The sequence below is a fragment of the Vicugna pacos genome, chromosome 8, assembly GCF_048564905.1.
Source record: "Vicugna pacos chromosome 8, VicPac4, whole genome shotgun sequence".
NCBI classification, from domain to species: Eukaryota; Metazoa; Chordata; class Mammalia; order Artiodactyla; family Camelidae; genus Vicugna; species Vicugna pacos.
This window is the reverse complement of record NC_132994.1, coordinates 22,345,335-22,361,914: the sequence shown is the minus strand read 5'-3', so window position 1 is coordinate 22,361,914 and position 16,580 is coordinate 22,345,335. Positions and strand designations below refer to the sequence as shown.

At 34.5% G+C, this 16,580-nt stretch overlaps 1 protein-coding gene across 6 annotated transcripts in view; it reads left to right on the top strand.

Annotated features, from left to right (window-relative positions):
- Nucleotides 1–16,580, top strand: part of EPHA7 (EPH receptor A7) — a 161,409-nt gene that overhangs the window by 47,606 nt on the left and 97,223 nt on the right. For all 6 annotated transcript variants that reach the window (XM_006200278.4, XM_072965632.1, XM_006200277.4 and 3 more), the window contains exons 4-5: nt 10,441–10,596; nt 11,459–11,794. In XM_006200278.4, coding sequence (XP_006200340.2) covers nt 10,441–10,596; nt 11,459–11,794 — 492 coding nt within the window. The remainder of the gene's footprint in view (nt 1–10,440; nt 10,597–11,458; nt 11,795–16,580) is intronic.

Genomic DNA, 16,580 nt, shown 5'->3' with positions numbered 1-16,580 from the left:
CAGACCAGTTTGTACTGCCTCCTATGAGGTCAGGAAATATGGAGGAGGTAAAGCTGGTAACTGATTCATGACAGACGAATTAGTTATTCTAGATAAGATGTGTTTTTATGTATCTAACACAGTTCTTTCTAAAGGCTTTATTTAAAAGCATTAAATCTAGGAAGAGGGAGGGCATAGCTCAGTGGTAAAAGTATGTGCTTAGCATGCACAAGGTCCTGGGTTCAATCCCCAATACCTCCATTAAAAAAATAAATAAATAAACATAATTACCCTCCAAAATAAAAAAATAGTATTAAATCATATTCTAGTAGTACCAACATTATGTTTTCGCAAAATGGAGTGTGTGCAAAGCAGCTAGGATACAGATAGACTGTGTCAGATTATTTGCTTGGTGTGGAGATAGAAATTAGCAGTGAACTGGTTTTCAGTTATGAAGAAGTAGGAAGTATGGGAATCCAGTTAGAGAATTCTTACTGTTTTGTTTCTCTGTAGCCATTTCATGTGTCTAACAATTCCTTTATCTCATGTGTATGTATATGTATATGTATGTGTCTGCTTGCTCTGTGTGTGTGTATAGTCAGCTCCTGTTTTGAAAAAAGGTTGAGCTCAACAACATCACTTGTTGTAAGGGCTCATTCTGCCTGTTATTTTCTTTTATTTCTAAGAATTAAGGATTGAGTGAATCTCCTTATTCTCCTGATGCATCTTTTTAAAATGTTCTGCTTCAGGGTAAACTGATTTCTTTATGATCTTCAGAAAATTTTCCACTGACATAACAGAAATGATTATTTATTTCCCCACATGTTCAAACTGCCTTAAACTGCTTTAGGGTTATTTGCTTCACGAGACTTAGTATTGATCCACATTTTATAACGGACTAAATAAGGGGAAAATAGTCTTCATGAAATAGCTAGAAAGATTGCCTTAACTGATGATTTTGTTTTAATCATTTTTGATATTATTGCAGGAAACTGGTTGTGAAAAGCTCGTTTCTTAGATTGCTTGAAATGGAAAGTCTACTCTTTATTTTAAGAAATTAAAATGAAATTAATTCTTTTCATTTTGGCTATAAATCTTCCAAACTTTTTCTGCATATATATAGCTTTAAATATATTGTAGGAGAGAAACCAATTATTGATGAATCACTCACAAAATTGTCTAATTTTAATTCTTTGAATTTAACTGAAAATATTTACTTTATTAAATATAAAGTAGTCTCAAACATTTGTAATTATATATGTATTTCTTGTCCAGCTGAAGTTTTTTGAACTTGAAATAACCTGCTCTTACAGAATATTCTGATATTGCCAGATCCACTGTTTGCCTCCTTGAAAAACAAGCCAATAATTGCCGCGAATAGCTCTCCAGTTTAAATATAATTGGTCAATAATATGTACCTACACACATTTCCTGCGTGTCTACCTACACTGAGTAGTTTTCTCACTTTACATTGATGAAATGCTACAGCTTTGACAGGAAAGGTGACTTTTGAGTCTATGTTCACCACTGAAATAGGAGATAATTAAGCACATTGTAAAAGATACAAATTAGGGTACAATATTTATAATTTATGTAAGTAATTTCCTATGAAAAATCAGAAACTTAATTAGCTTAAGCACATAATTGACATAATTATCCATACCATTTGATGTTAGGTCAAAAAGTAATACACAGTATTGAGAGATCATATTTGTCTTTTAGCAGATATGACTTTGGTCCATTGTCTAGCACAAGGCAAAGGGTAGGTAAACAATAATTATTTAGTTAGGGAATAATGTGTAATATGACTATTTTTGCCTGATAATTAATTGTGTTTGTTATTTGCATACACATCTGACAATGGGGAAGTGTTCAGTGTTTGTCAAGGTTAGAAAGTAGAGTGGGACCACAACTGGAAGCATGGAAGTTGCCATTGTGAAATAATCATGATAGTGTACTATTTATTGAGTTCTTATTCTCCGCCAGGTGTTGTGCTAAGTTGTCCACATGAATCATGCACTTTACTTCGCAACAGTCTTAGGAGATAGTCTTATTTGGCTTCCCTATTTTAGTTGTGGAAAAACTGGGTTCAGAGAACTTAAACAAATTTACATAGCTATTACATGCTGGAGGGGACTTCAGACTCATTATTTATGTAAAGGACAAGTGGTATGGTCTTTTCAAGATTGTTGAAGTAATACCCTGTGTGATGAAATTAACAATGTCACTCAGAATATGAATTTTATCTTTTAAGAAATGTTTTTCATATGGCTATGTTAAAATGAGTATTGATCTTTCAAAATATCTCACTCAGATATTTTACATCATGTTTTGTAAATAAGGCTTTCATTATCTGACCTTTCTTGCTATGTTTTCAAAACTGTGAGGAATAATTTAGCATAATAAGAAACAATAATGAAAACTGAAATTATAAAATGCATGGTATTATGATAAATATGAGAGAAATATTTAAAAAATAAACTTGACAGTGGCATAAATTCTAGAGAAAATTGTGCTCCTTGTCTGAAATCTTCTTAAAACCAGTTACTGTTTAAAACTTACTGCAACCTCTTATTCATAATAACACACCCTCAAGGAAGTCTTTTAGTGAAATAAAATAATAGTGTGTCATAAATAAGCCACATTTTTTTAGTTACTACAAATAAATAATGTAATGTTTGGTTAGCTGGCCTCCCCAAATTTAAGTGTTTTTCATCCTTGGAAACCCCATAGTTATACTATTTTGCTATAGACTTGAATTAAGGTCAAGATTATTTATTTTAGTTCATTTCCAGTGGGGTTACTAAATCCTGAGATTTCATAGTTATTTATGTTTTGTATCTGTAGGTTGATCTTTCAGAGTGGACCTATGAGAACAATATTCAGTGAGATACAGAAGGGTCTCATTTCATTTTGAATCTGTTTCTTTATGGGAGTTGATTATGAAGTCATTTACATAATTAAAAAATTCCATTTCTGGATCCTTACCTGTAGGAATCAAAATGAGTGTGCACATCTCTGGGAACACAGACGGGGTTTGACAACAATGTCACAGGGAGAAGTGGAGGTGAATCGCTGAGAGGAGGAATCCTTGACACAGTGCCTGCCGCTGCCTGTCAGGGCTGCGTGCGAGACAGGACAGCCCTTTTAGAACCTGTCTTTCACACTCTTGCTGAGACACCACTGAAAGACCAAGCGGGTGTGAGTTAGCACGTGTGGTTTGGGGGTGGTGATAAAATGGTAGAAATATATGTGCTTTTAAAGATGGCATTTCAATGAAAACAGTTGTATGAGAATTTAACAGCTGGATAGCCAATTACTGCATTACTGTTAAAACAACCTTTTGCAGATTGAAATATAAAAAAAAGTGTCAGTAGTTCTTAATAATTAATAACAAGAAGACAAGGACACTGAAATCCAAGAATGTAAAATGGCTTTGTCCAAGTTGCTTGCCAGTAAGAGGTGGAGTGAATTTGAACACAGTTCTTTTGAATTAAAATCTGGTTCTCTTTCACTTTATCACATTATTTCTTTAACATTGGCTACTGTTAAAAAGGGGAACAAGAAGATAAAAACATTTTGAATATTCTAACTTGGCGTTTTTTTTTACTCTTTTTGAAAAATCGTTTTGGTAATGAGGTCAGAATTATGGTGAGATTCTGGTAAAATAGAGAGTATTTTAATGCCAGACCTCAGCAAAAATCCTAGCATATTTCAAGCTGATAATTTAATAAAGAAGAAAAAAACTGTTTACACAATGCTTTGTTTTCTGTCCTTTTGTAGTCTAAATCTTAAAAATAAAATTCTTAAATGCTTTTTATTTTACCTGTTTCTTTTCCACTATATAGCATCAATAAAATAGTAAGTACTCAATTAAATAACACAAATAAATACCACACATATACACACACATATATATAAAATGCCCCGAAATTAATTTTTGTTTTCTTTTTAGTTTTAAAAATCCCCAAATTATTTTCAGCACTTGAGCACCTGTTATCACAAACTTTATATTCTGCATCATTTTTTTCCCTAAAGTCTTACAAGTTAGTTGTAGGGTAATAGGATGGTGCTTCACAAACTGTAATATACTCGTTGTGTCTTGTTTTTATCCTCCCTGCCTGCTGTTCATTCTCAATATGAAAAATCATAGCGTGTCCATGACAGGAGGTCTGCCTTTCAGGCAGACTTTTGTAATTATTCCCACTGAGGCACTGTCAATAGGATTAAAATACAGATTCTGGATCCGTCCATCCCAGATGAGGTCACACTCTGAGGAGTGGGAGTACTATTTCTACAAGCTGTGCTTTCCCCTTTGCATATGGAAGCATAAACATTAATATGACACAGATACTTGAAAGCTCCTCTGGAAACAACTAGTTTTGCCTAAATTAAGTCAAATGTCCATCTGCAATAAATAATAAAAAAAAAGCCAACATTCATTAGAATCCCTAACTATGTATGTATGTGGATTCTACAATAATATTAAAGCCCAGAAAGTTTGAATTACAGAACAATCCACTTATAGTTCATAATTAATAAACTCTCTGCAGCTGCGTAACTGTGGCCAGAAACATCTGCAAAGCCTCATGTTTCACACACAGACACATACACATAATTCCTTCAGAAAAAGTTTAATTGTGCTTAAAATCACAGGTCTGGAAACAGAGTAAGGCCTGAGGAAGCTGAGTCTAGTTGAATTCACTTAGCTGCTCGGAGAAGTTCGGTTGGGGGTGGCAAAGAAGGAGACCCGCCCTTGTCTAGCACAGTGATGTGGGTAAAATAAGAACATTAAAGGTCTATTCATATATTCACTTAAAACTAGCTTTGTATATAATGTATCAAAAATATTCCCTACGTGTAAGCTTGGTATTGATAAGCATATATATTTAGGTTATAAAATTACTCAGAATTCTTAATGAATTTGTTTATCTGTATTTTTGATTATAGCCTTCCTACTGGGTATAAATGGTATCTCATTGGGATGTTTAAGGTCTGTTTGTATATTCACTGAAAATTAACTTTGCATATAATGTGTCAAAAATCTTGCCTACATATAAGTTTGGTATTGATAAGCACCTATTTGAGTTATAAAATTATAACCTAATTTTTATAAGTTATAATTATAAAATTATAAAAGTCAAATATGTAATATGTATTTATAATGTATGTAAATAATATTAAATTATACATAAATAATATAAAATAATATATAAATATATGCAAATATAAAAGTTGCACTTGCATTTCCTTGATGACTAATGATTATGAGCATTGTTTTTTGTGTTTATTGGCCATTTATATATCTTCCATATAGAAATATCTATTCATATTCTTTGTGTATTTTTTGATTGGCTCATTAATAAGTTTTAATTTTTTAATTTTTACTTTTAAAAATTATAATTTATTATGTTTCTCAATATTGTCTAATTTTATCTCCCTCATCAATTTTATGGTAGAAATATCTTATATGCATTCTTTACAGACTTTTATAGTCTGAGAAAAGACCTAGAAGCTCCAGAGTGGTGATTCTAAATACCTGGAAATCTTCTAAGATATAGAAACATCCAGGCCCTAATAATGATTCAGTTGTTTTAATAGGGACAAGACAGTAGTGTCTTTTTCAAAGCATCCCTAATGTGCTGGCGTGGAGGACAGCCAACTAAGATACATATTATCAGTGCCTTAATGCTCAAGACAAGGTCAGCTATGTCTGAGATTAAAGTTGGAGTTTAAAATTTTCAAAAAATGTGCCCATTAAGATTGAGGGAATCTTTATTTGCTGTGGAAGAAATCTAGAAGTATGTGGATTTTATGGGATAACCAGTTTGTGGGAGAAGGTCCTTAGATATATAATCAGATAGGGTATCCCCAAACTTACCCTTGTAGGTCATAAACCTAAGGAACCAGGGCAAGTCTGAGTGTCTGTACCCTTGATCAGGAAGGAAAAATAGCCTATTTCACCTACGTGCTTAGCCTAGAGTGGAAGGTTGTCTGTAGTTTTAAGATGGCCTTTAGGATTGTTCATTGAAAACACAGAGTTGTTACACCAGCTCCCTGATTGTAACACAGACTGCCTTATGCAAGTATGTACTCAAAGGCCTGGCACCCCTTTGCTTAAACACTTGAAACCCCTTGAAGACAACTATGGGATATACGATTGTCAGGAGAGTTTAGTTGAGAATCAGAATACAAGGCTTTGGTACCAGCTCTCTCATGTATTTAAATACCTTTGTGTTCAGAATTTTGTTGCTCTTAAGTAATTACTTATAAATGGGAAATTCCACTTTGTGTGTGTGTGTGTTTTTAAGAATTTAAATCCCAAATATTATTTGAACCAATTTCATTACAGAGGACAATATTCTTATTTAAAAACAGTTGAAATTAAATACATTCATTTATTTCATTACAGTAGATAATATAGCAGATCTTGGACTTTAGTATATTTTGTAATGTAATTTAGTAGACATATTGCAGTAGATGATATTATTACTGTCTAGTAAATTCAAGTTTCACGTGCATTTTAGATTTTCTTTTCTTTGGGGGCTTTCCATTTAAACAACTGGCTAAGCGAAAACTGGCTTAGTGTATGAAGTCTGACAAGATTATGGTTCTTAGCTCTAGGATAATGAACTTCTGCTGTTTTATTCATTAAGGTCCTGAGGGCTGGGGAAAAAAAAACTGAAAAGAATCAATCCCAGGACTTTGTGGTGTCACTGAAAACTACTATTACCAAAATAATCCCTGAAATATTATTTTTACAAAGATAATTAAACATCGAAAATAAATTTTATAAATCTTCCCAAACTTCATCAATACAGTGAAATGTTACCTTAAGACAATGTTCAGTTAAAAAAGCAAAATCATCAAAAGGCAGGAAATTCAAATGGTATGTTTCTTATCGTTAACTAACTTTAGTGTAGTGAACATACTATATTAAAGTTTGCTTTGAGTTCAAATGCAGGTGAACAAATTGAGAAATAAAGGAAGAAAAAAAGTTTTAAAACTGCCATTAACCTATTCCTAGAAAGTCATTCTTACATACTTCATTGTGTATAAAAAGAATTTATCTTAGAGGTTTCAGAAGGCACTTGCCGTGAAAAACTTTTTTACTAGTGCCTTTTTGGAAAACCATCTGCATTTATAGAGACGAGAAATTGCCTTTATTTCCATGGAGGCTTTTGGGAGCCGTTGGAGAGCCTGGGTAAGTCTTCCTTAAGTGGTTGAATCTCAGGTATATCACTCCACTCCAGTTTCTCTTACTGAGTATTTTACTCAAGGTATTTCATCTAGATCTCTCATCTAAAATTTTAATTTTATGAGCATCTGTTACTTCCTTCTCAAACTTTTTACCACCCAATTGCTCACTACCATCCTAAGAGATACAGCTTCTGTCTTCTCATGTTCTTGGCTTTACTCTTAACACCGTACGTAGCTCCCAAGATTTTGTACTTATTTCTAATAAATCTAAATTAATCGTTTCCTTAGAGGTTAAGTGAAAACTGTCTTATTACAGCTTATTATTTTCAATATTAACTGAACTGAAACAGAATATTACTTCAAAGAAAAATGTTAAGACTTTTATGACCACATTTTTTCAGGGATTGCCTCTCTTATTAGCTATTTAATGATAGCTGTACTTCCACTCCCATATTTTTGCAGACATCTTCAGTGCCAAGTTCATAGTGAAATGCAGGAGACCTATTTAATATCTCTTCTGGAAGGTGCGCTAGGATACTATTTCATAGATTTTGTAAATTAAAGTAATAGATTTAAATTACTCAAAGGATATAATCAAAGGCAATAAGGACCCACTGAAAATTCATTTTGGGGGTTGCTAAAGCTGTGAGACCCATTGGATAGGTGCCAGACTTTGGCTCGTTCAGCAGTCAAGGCTGGTGGAATAGCATATGGCTGAGTATCAGCAGTCCTGTGTTCTAAATCCAGCTTTAACCTAGACAAACAGAATTATTTGAAGAACTCAGGTTAATTTTGCTTCAAATCTGTTTTCCCATCTGCTAAAATGGTAGCAGAATTGAATGTAATTTGAAAGCTGAGTGATAAGAGTTATAAATTTCTCCACATTAGGTACCATGTGTATTTTACAGATCACGTAAGTTGAGCAAGAAATGGGCCTCCTTATTTGTGAGAAACGTGGGAGGAAGCCTTTAGTTAGAGGCCATTATTTGCAATGGGAGGATGAGAATTGTGAGGGATCCCACTAGGTAGTTTGCTGCCTCCTAATCCTGGAAGCCTTGCCTAGTAGATGTTAAATCGTGTTGCCATCATTTTCCCCATCTCCTTACTCCCTAACCTCGTCTCGCTGCAGAAAGTAAATCAATACACATGGTGCCATCAAAGACTGTCAGCGTACACCTCTTCCGTCTCTCCCTGTCTCTCTCTCTTTTTCTTGTCTTTCTCTGAGCCTCAGTGTTATCAAGCTGCAGACTGTGAGTAGAGCACTGCCTTCTCTGTATTACAGATGTTATACCTGATCATTGTGCTACAGGTAGTACATGGAGCAAGATAAAGGGCATACTTAAAGACAGGAGTTTCCATCCTGAGAAATCCCTGCTAAGCTCTTTATCCCAGCAGTTAACCATGATTTTCTGTGGCAAGATCTCTTTAGAAACATTTGAAAGGGTTTTTTTTTTTGATGTTATTTCATAATTGATCTCATTGTCCTCTCTGTGCCTTTAGATTTGTAGTAATTGCTACTGAGAACACATGAAGATGCATTAAACTCCTTTGTCTAATGTGTTTGTGAGTGCTCTCCTCTTGTGTGAACTGAGGAAGTCAACTAAAGGCAGACTGGATTCTGAGGGCAGTAATGGACCATACATTTATGAAGAGACAGTTGTAGTTCTGTTTACTGTTGAAGTCTAGTCAGTTTACAATGTTGTGTCAATTTCTGGTGTACAGCATAATAGTTCAGCCATCCATGTACATACATATATTTGTTTTCATATTCACTTTCACTATAGGTTACTATAAGATACTGAATATAGTTGTCTGTGCTATACAGAAGAGACTTGTTTCTATTTTATATATGAAAGTTAGTATCTGCAAATCCTGAACTCCCAACTTAACCTATCTTTAAATTTCTGAGTTATCTAAAATACCTAGCCTGTTCATATACGAAAGTCTTATTTTCTTGAAGCTTAAAAGGTAATTTGGAGTTCTCAATTGTACCAAATTATGTATTAAATATTCAGCATGTGAACAAAAGTACAGAATGCCTTGACTTTTTTCTGGAGAATATATCATGTGGTTAAGATAGGATTTTGTTCCCACCCAAGAGTGAAAGTGTGATTATGCTCTGGAATAATGCCCAAGTTGGGAACATTAAATAAACTTGAATATAGTACCTTAAAAGTTATAATTTAATTTATTTTAAATACTTACTAATTTTTCTTTATAATTAATTTCTATTAAGTTTGAAGGTCACTGAAACTCAAATATATATTCATTTAATAAATATGGAGGGTAAATTGTATTTATTTGATATATTCATTGTACAGTACCATCGATCAGTTAAAAATTGTTGAAATAATAAAAATTTAATCTGCCAACTTTTAATTGAAGATAAATATGTAAAATGTCTGGGGATAGTAAATGGTTCCACGTTACTTGATTTAATAACAAGTAGGCTCTAAGCTCTAAGTAAGATCAGCTTTACTGGGAGGTGAAAGAGATGTTCTCTGCCTGTCTGTTCATTGCTGAGAGCAGTTTCTGCGTTCGTGTGACTGTCTTAACCTGTCCTAGTAGGAGAATCCGTCATCATCTGTTTGCAGTTGGTGGCTTTCTTCTTATTTCTGGTCGAGTAGGTTTCTCCTATTCATAGGATTTCATTATTTTTAGTCACAAGGAAGTTCACTTAGTGGAAAGCAACCTTCCTTACAACTTAAGTTGGTTGAAACTGTCTCTTAAAGTTTCCTGAAAACCAGGGGGGATACATTTCTATCAAATGTATTTGATGCAGATTTTTACATAACTATTATGTCTAGTCAGGTAATAAAATTATTTAATATTTTCAAAATGAACCAAATTAACATGTAAGAAGTTAATTTACAGCTATATTAAATTAAGAAAACATAACTTTGAAGTGTGTTAATGTGAATCAACAAGCAAGTTAATTACTATTGAAATCAAACTTATCCTGAATTAGATATCCTGAGATTTTGGTCTAAGTAAATTATGCTTGTGTTTAGTTTTGGGCTCTAGACTTTGGACTGATGCCAGCTGCAGGTGCAAGTTTGCTGGATCATTTGGTTTTTATTGTTTTAAAGTGTAGTATTATAAAATTGAGTTACTGATTTTCACTAAACAGAATTTTATCATAAAAAGCATGTGTTTCACAAATCAAATTTCATATTTTATTCTTTGCTAAACATTACTAAAATTCAGAAAAAGATCTGTTGGTTCTCATGTTTCTATTTTCACCTCCTTTTGTGTTCCCAGCCTGTGGCCGTGGGTTCTACAAATCTTCCTCTCAAGATCTTCAGTGCTCTCGTTGTCCAACTCACAGTTTTTCTGATAAAGAAGGCTCCGCAAGGTGTGACTGTGAGGACGGGTATTACAGGGCTCCATCGGACCCACCATATGTGGCGTGCACAAGTAAGTCCACAACTGTAGACTAAGGAAGGACTTTTCAAATCCCCTCCATCTGCTTTTACTATTGTGACATCTTTGAGATAGGCATAAAATGTATGAACACATTCTTAATTATTTTAAAATATTTTAAAATTTCCCATGAACTGATAAAGGTAACTGGTAATATAAAGTAGATACATCTTTCACCATCATCAGTGTAATCTTCATGTCTGCAAAATCAAGATGCATTTTAACAATATTTTTCACATGTATCTAACAGGAATCATAAATAAAATGGAAAAGTTATTTGAGCCTTACATGGATATGAAGTGTGATTAAAAAGTAATGGTTTCTGAATTAAAATTCCATCACTAAATAGAGCAAATCTCACATCTTGGTGCTTCAATTAATGAATGTTTGAGAGACTCAATCCAAAGCCAATTCCAGACATTACTATAAATCATTCTTGAACACATTAAGGATGAATAGATGTATTCTCTATTATATGGTTAAAAGGAAAACTATTTTTAAACAACTGCACAACTGTTTTTCTAGGTGCATTAACTGTTCTTTTTTAATTGCTTGGAAGAGAAATAGCTAAAGACCATGGCAAAAGTACAAAGACAGTTGTTATCCTGTTTTCATTTTGATGTATTAAATGGAAAATAAATAAAGCCTCTTGCCAAGAGAATTCAAGAAGGCTTTTGTACGGTCTGTCTAGGAAAGGGAATGAAATATTTATGTGAAAGAAAGCATTTCAGCTAATTTTCCATATGGTAATTGAGCCACTAGCTTATTGCCCCACACGGATCCTTTTGTTCATGGTTTTGTTTGTTTTTGTGATCGATTTTTGTTTATTTGTTTATTCATTTTTTGATTTCCCAAGGGCCTCCATCTGCACCGCAGAACCTCATCTTCAACATCAACCAAACCACAGTGAGCTTGGAATGGAGTCCTCCCGCAGACAATGGGGGAAGAAACGATGTAACCTACAGAATCTTGTGTAAGAGATGCAGCTGGGAGCAGGGCGAGTGCGTTCCCTGTGGGAGTAACATTGGCTACATGCCCCAGCAGACTGGATTAGAGGATAACTATGTCACTGTCATGGACCTGCTGGCCCACGCTAATTATACTTTTGAAGTTGAAGCTGTAAATGGAGTTTCTGACTTAAGCCGGTCCCAGAGGCTCTTTGCGGCTGTCAGCGTCACCACAGGTCAAGCAGGTATGTTTTTGTGTTTGTCTTCGCTAAGTGAAAAATGTGACTATGTAAGTGAGGTGTCTCACTCAAATATTTGGTCAGCTTGGCTAGGCAGAACTTGGTTATTGCAGCTTGTTGATTATTCACACCTTTAACTTTTCTTTGTTATTTCTTCTGTTGCCTGTTAAACCATTACTGGACTCATTAACATCTCCTCCAGAGATCTGGCAGGAGAAATAAAAGAGGATAAATTGTAAGCCAGTTAAGACTGCTCTAAGACAAGCAGCTCTCTTAAGATCTAGAGGAAGAGAGGGCAATTATTGGAAAAATAAGATGTAGGGTATTTCTTGCACTTTTACCTTTTTATGTGGTATGTTGCTTATGATCAAAATCTACATAATTAGAAGTAATGAAAGGGTTGGCTTCAGTGTCTCACATAGTGTTAACTAATCTGTTGCCACGCAGGATGTGATATTTGTAGTATATGACAAGTCTGCCTTAAAATTTGCACGTGGGAATTTCACATTCAGCTCTAGCTTTGTGATCGTATTAATGTCTAGAATATTGGAATAAGTACTTGGGAGACCTCATGAGGTTTTCAAGATAAATGAATTAAGAAATGTAATAATCATGATGATTGTGAACTTGTAGGTCAGCCTAAAAGCAGTTCTTGCTTATTTTTTATTAGTGTTTAAGATGCCCTACTTGGTTGTTTGCTGTGATAAGTAGGTTTTGGAAAATACAAATTGGGAAGGAAGTTTCAGAAATTGGAGAATTTCTCACCCTTCAGAAAAATCTTACTTACTGAGGGCAGTTTGAGAAATTGAGGGTTTTCTCAAACTTTTGAAAATTCTTGCTCTGAAGGAAGATGCTGTGCAGTTAATGTAGCCAAGTGCTGTGTCACTGTCATTAATAAAATTGGACCTGCACTGGAGTGCTGAATTGTGTGAGCATCGTAATAGATGTATCACAGGATCTTCTTGACCTCTGGCTAGCTGTCAGCAATCAGTTGTATCCCAAATTCCTGGACATAGAGTAATCTGTTCGTTGTATCTATGCCAACTTCAATAGAATGTTTCCTATTTAAATTATATCTGCACGATGAAACCGATGCATATAGTCTCATACTTACCATGTTGAACAGATTAGTGGATGCCTTTTCTAAAGGTTTCATTTTGATGTTTATTTAAAAGGCTATTGCAAATCAGATCTCTCATGGAAAAGCTGAAGTCTGGAGGTAAAACAGCATAGAGACTTTTAAATCTTCAAAAATTGGACAAAAGAAGTAACTGATTTAACTGATATTTGGACTGATTCACTTTATTTACCTTACCCTATTTACCATTCTTTTGAAATGCTGTTGTCAGTAGATATTTTTACTTGTGTTGCTTTATATTGAAATTTGTCATCCTAAGTTACAGTGAGTGGGTTTGAAACATTTTTGGTTCATGAGGATGACGCTTAGAGCTATCTTTGGAAGCATTAATAGAAGCTCTTAGGTCTGCAGAGCTAGAATAATTTCTTTATTCCTGCTGATACCAAATTTAAGAAGGAATATTTTTATTTATTTTTGAATACAACCTAAAGACACTGAACTGATATCGCAAATAGTGTTTGCCAGATAGACCACTCTGGGGAATCTGTTTTCTTGCTCTTTAAACGTCTGTTGTTTAATTTTTCAAGTTAATACTACACAGCCTAAATGGGTCATAGATTTTCCATAAATTTCTGAATCAACCCTCTCACAGTAGTTAGGAAAGACGGCTTTGTCCCTTGATTCTCTTCTAGTTAAGAGCAAACTAGGTTTGTTTGTTTTTCTGGGGAGGTAATTCAGATGTACAAAAATTAGATTGTGATAGTTGCACAACTCTGTAAACATACTGAAAACTCATATATTGTGCACCTAACATGAGTAGACTTTATGGTATGGAAATTATACTTCAATAAAGCTATTAACTTTTTTTTTAAAGAATAAATAGAATAAAGTTAAAAAGCAAACTAGGTTTGCACTTTATATTAAAATATTAATTCACAATTACCTAGTCTCTACTGCATCTCAAATGCTAAAAACCCATGAGTATAAACCGTTAGCTTTTTCTGCTTTCAAAAAGAAGTACATTAATAAGGCAACAACTGCAGTAATTTTAAATGTTTTAATTTATTTTTAACAGAATATGTTGGTGTCTATAGTTCTCTTAGATTTGTACCCACTTCCCCCATCACCAATGTTTTCGCTTTTTCTAATGGAGGGGATGATTTGAAACTTTGTCCATGTTTATGACTATCCATGGGAACCTGCAGTGATCCTTAAATTTCTCACTCTGTGTTTACCAAACAGCAGCACCTCCCACCTATCTTATACTGCAGTCACTTCAATAATGAATTTAAATCTGGATCTCTGGTCAGTTATCTCCCTGGATCTCTGGTCAGTTATCTCCCTCATCAGCAATCTACTGATGTCTAGTATAAAAAAGATTTATCAGTAGAATCTGCATTTGTCTGAGCAAGGAGGGAGAGTAAGGATGGAAAATAACCAGACAGTGTTTGAAAGGTAGTGTGTGCACTTCATAGTTCCTTTTCTATTAACTGTGGAGTCTGGAGCTCAGGATCCCCCACCCCCTCATAACAGTATTTGTGGAAGTGGAAGTACACTGAAGATGCCTTGTTGTTCCTCAGGGTAGGAGTAGGGTTATTGGGGTTAAAGGACGTGTACCCCAGCCCCTGCTTTGTCACTTAAGAGGCACACGCTGTTAGGTGGATCACTAAAGTTCTCCATAAGTAAAATGGAGATAAAATAATATCTACCTTACTGTATTGTCTTGTTAAATGAGATGATGTTAGAGAAAACTTAAAAACTCTTTATTGCCATAAAAATGTCATTGCAGTAAATAGCATAATGAACGCTGATTGATCCTCTTTTGATGTAACTTTTTGTTAACTTGTCAAGGCAAACGTACTAGAATCTTTTTCTATTGCAATGTGGGGGAGGAGGGATACTCGAGGACCAGAATTGGCAATTATATGTTACAACATTGAAGGAGAGAAAATTTATTTTGTAAAAAATGTGACTACTATCTCGTCACAAGAAATCTTAAGACTGAGGTTCTTATTTCAACCAATAATTAGCTTTCAGATGCAAAGTGTACAGAGGACCATATGTGACATTCATATTTAGATAGTTTTAGTGTTGACTTACCAGGAAACTATGACCTACACAAGCTGTCTGAAATACATTCTTTTTGTGTTGTTTTGTTAGGAATAATATTGACCTACTAAGAGTGAGTTCACACAGATCAAACTTACATATATTGGAGGTATTAGAAAAACTGTATAAATGAGGGGGAAAGCATTCACTTGATTTGTGGCATTATGATCCTCCTGCTTCCTTACACTGGAAGGCTCTCTGAAGCAGCTATGGTCTTAATAACTACACAAGTGTTCTGGAGAGGTAACTATTTGAATGCTACTTTTGAAAACATCAACTCAGCCAACTGTGCTGAGTAGTGTGTTTTGTCAAGCACTGGGCAGGATGCTGAGGATGGGAAGACAGTGTACGGTCCTGTCCTCGTGGGGAGCCCGTAGAGCAGCAGATAGGTATTTAGTGATACAACTAATGCAGGGGCCCTTGAACACAATGAACGCAATGTGATGCATGCTGTAGAACAGCATTGGGAACAAAATACAGAAACCCCAAAGAAGGAATGATTCATTCTGTCTGTGAAAAAAGATGTCAGTCTAGAACTTCAGAGTGGACACGGTTTTGCCGAAGGAGGATGAGCAGGTCGTATTATCAGCCTCCAAGAAGACCTCCATGCAAACCTTGTAGCTGCCACTGCATTCCTCCCACAGATCCAGTGCATTAACACACCAAAATGGTCTGCAGAAAAGTTAGTAACAACAGGTTGCCCTAAAGTTACTGGCTCTTTCTGGAATATCTTCATTCACTGTGGGATCATTTAAACAATTAGTTCATTTTTAACTTCGTTAGAACACATAATATAAAATTATTATATGTGGTCTTTCCCCAAAGAGACTTAGCAGTTATTCTTCAGGACAGTTATTATGTTATGTTTGTGTCTTTACCATCTAACACAGTTCTTTCTGTGTTCCTAATGTTGTGCAATTAATTCCAATCAGGAAAGTCGTCACACAGGAGGAAAGTTAAATTTTGATTTTACAGAAATGAAAACATTCAGATGTGATGGGAAAGGCACAGGATTTGATAGTGGATGACATGATTACTTAATTTTAGACAAGTTATTTCACCTCTTTGAACTTAAATTTTCTTCTGAAATGGTAGTATACTACTTGATGACTCATATTATTTAAAAAAAAACAGAGCTTTTGGTTTAATGCCAATTATATTTATTAGAATTTATAAGTGTGTTATAATACTACAGCATTTATAATAATAGAAGTAATAATAAGAGTTACTAGTTATTGAACATTTAGTATATCAATGGTACTTTTTAAATGTAATATGTACCTGAAAAGAGTGTCAAAGTTGAGTCACTTAGTGTCTTTGGACTCAGGTAGTCCTCGTAAGTAATGGAGAGGTCTGAGACAGAAGACCTCTAAGAGCCCATTCATGTCCATAATTAAATGGACAATGTCATAATACAATAAACTATACATTGCGCAGTGCAAGGTTAACTGCAGATTATTGGTAAATGAGTCGTATGTGTACAGATAATACCATTTTTAATGGGATTGATAACTGATGGAAACTCTGGAAAGCACTAGGAAGGAATTAGGGAAGAAAACTGTAACCTCTTGGAAGAGGATATGATTTCCTAAATTGGGATCCACA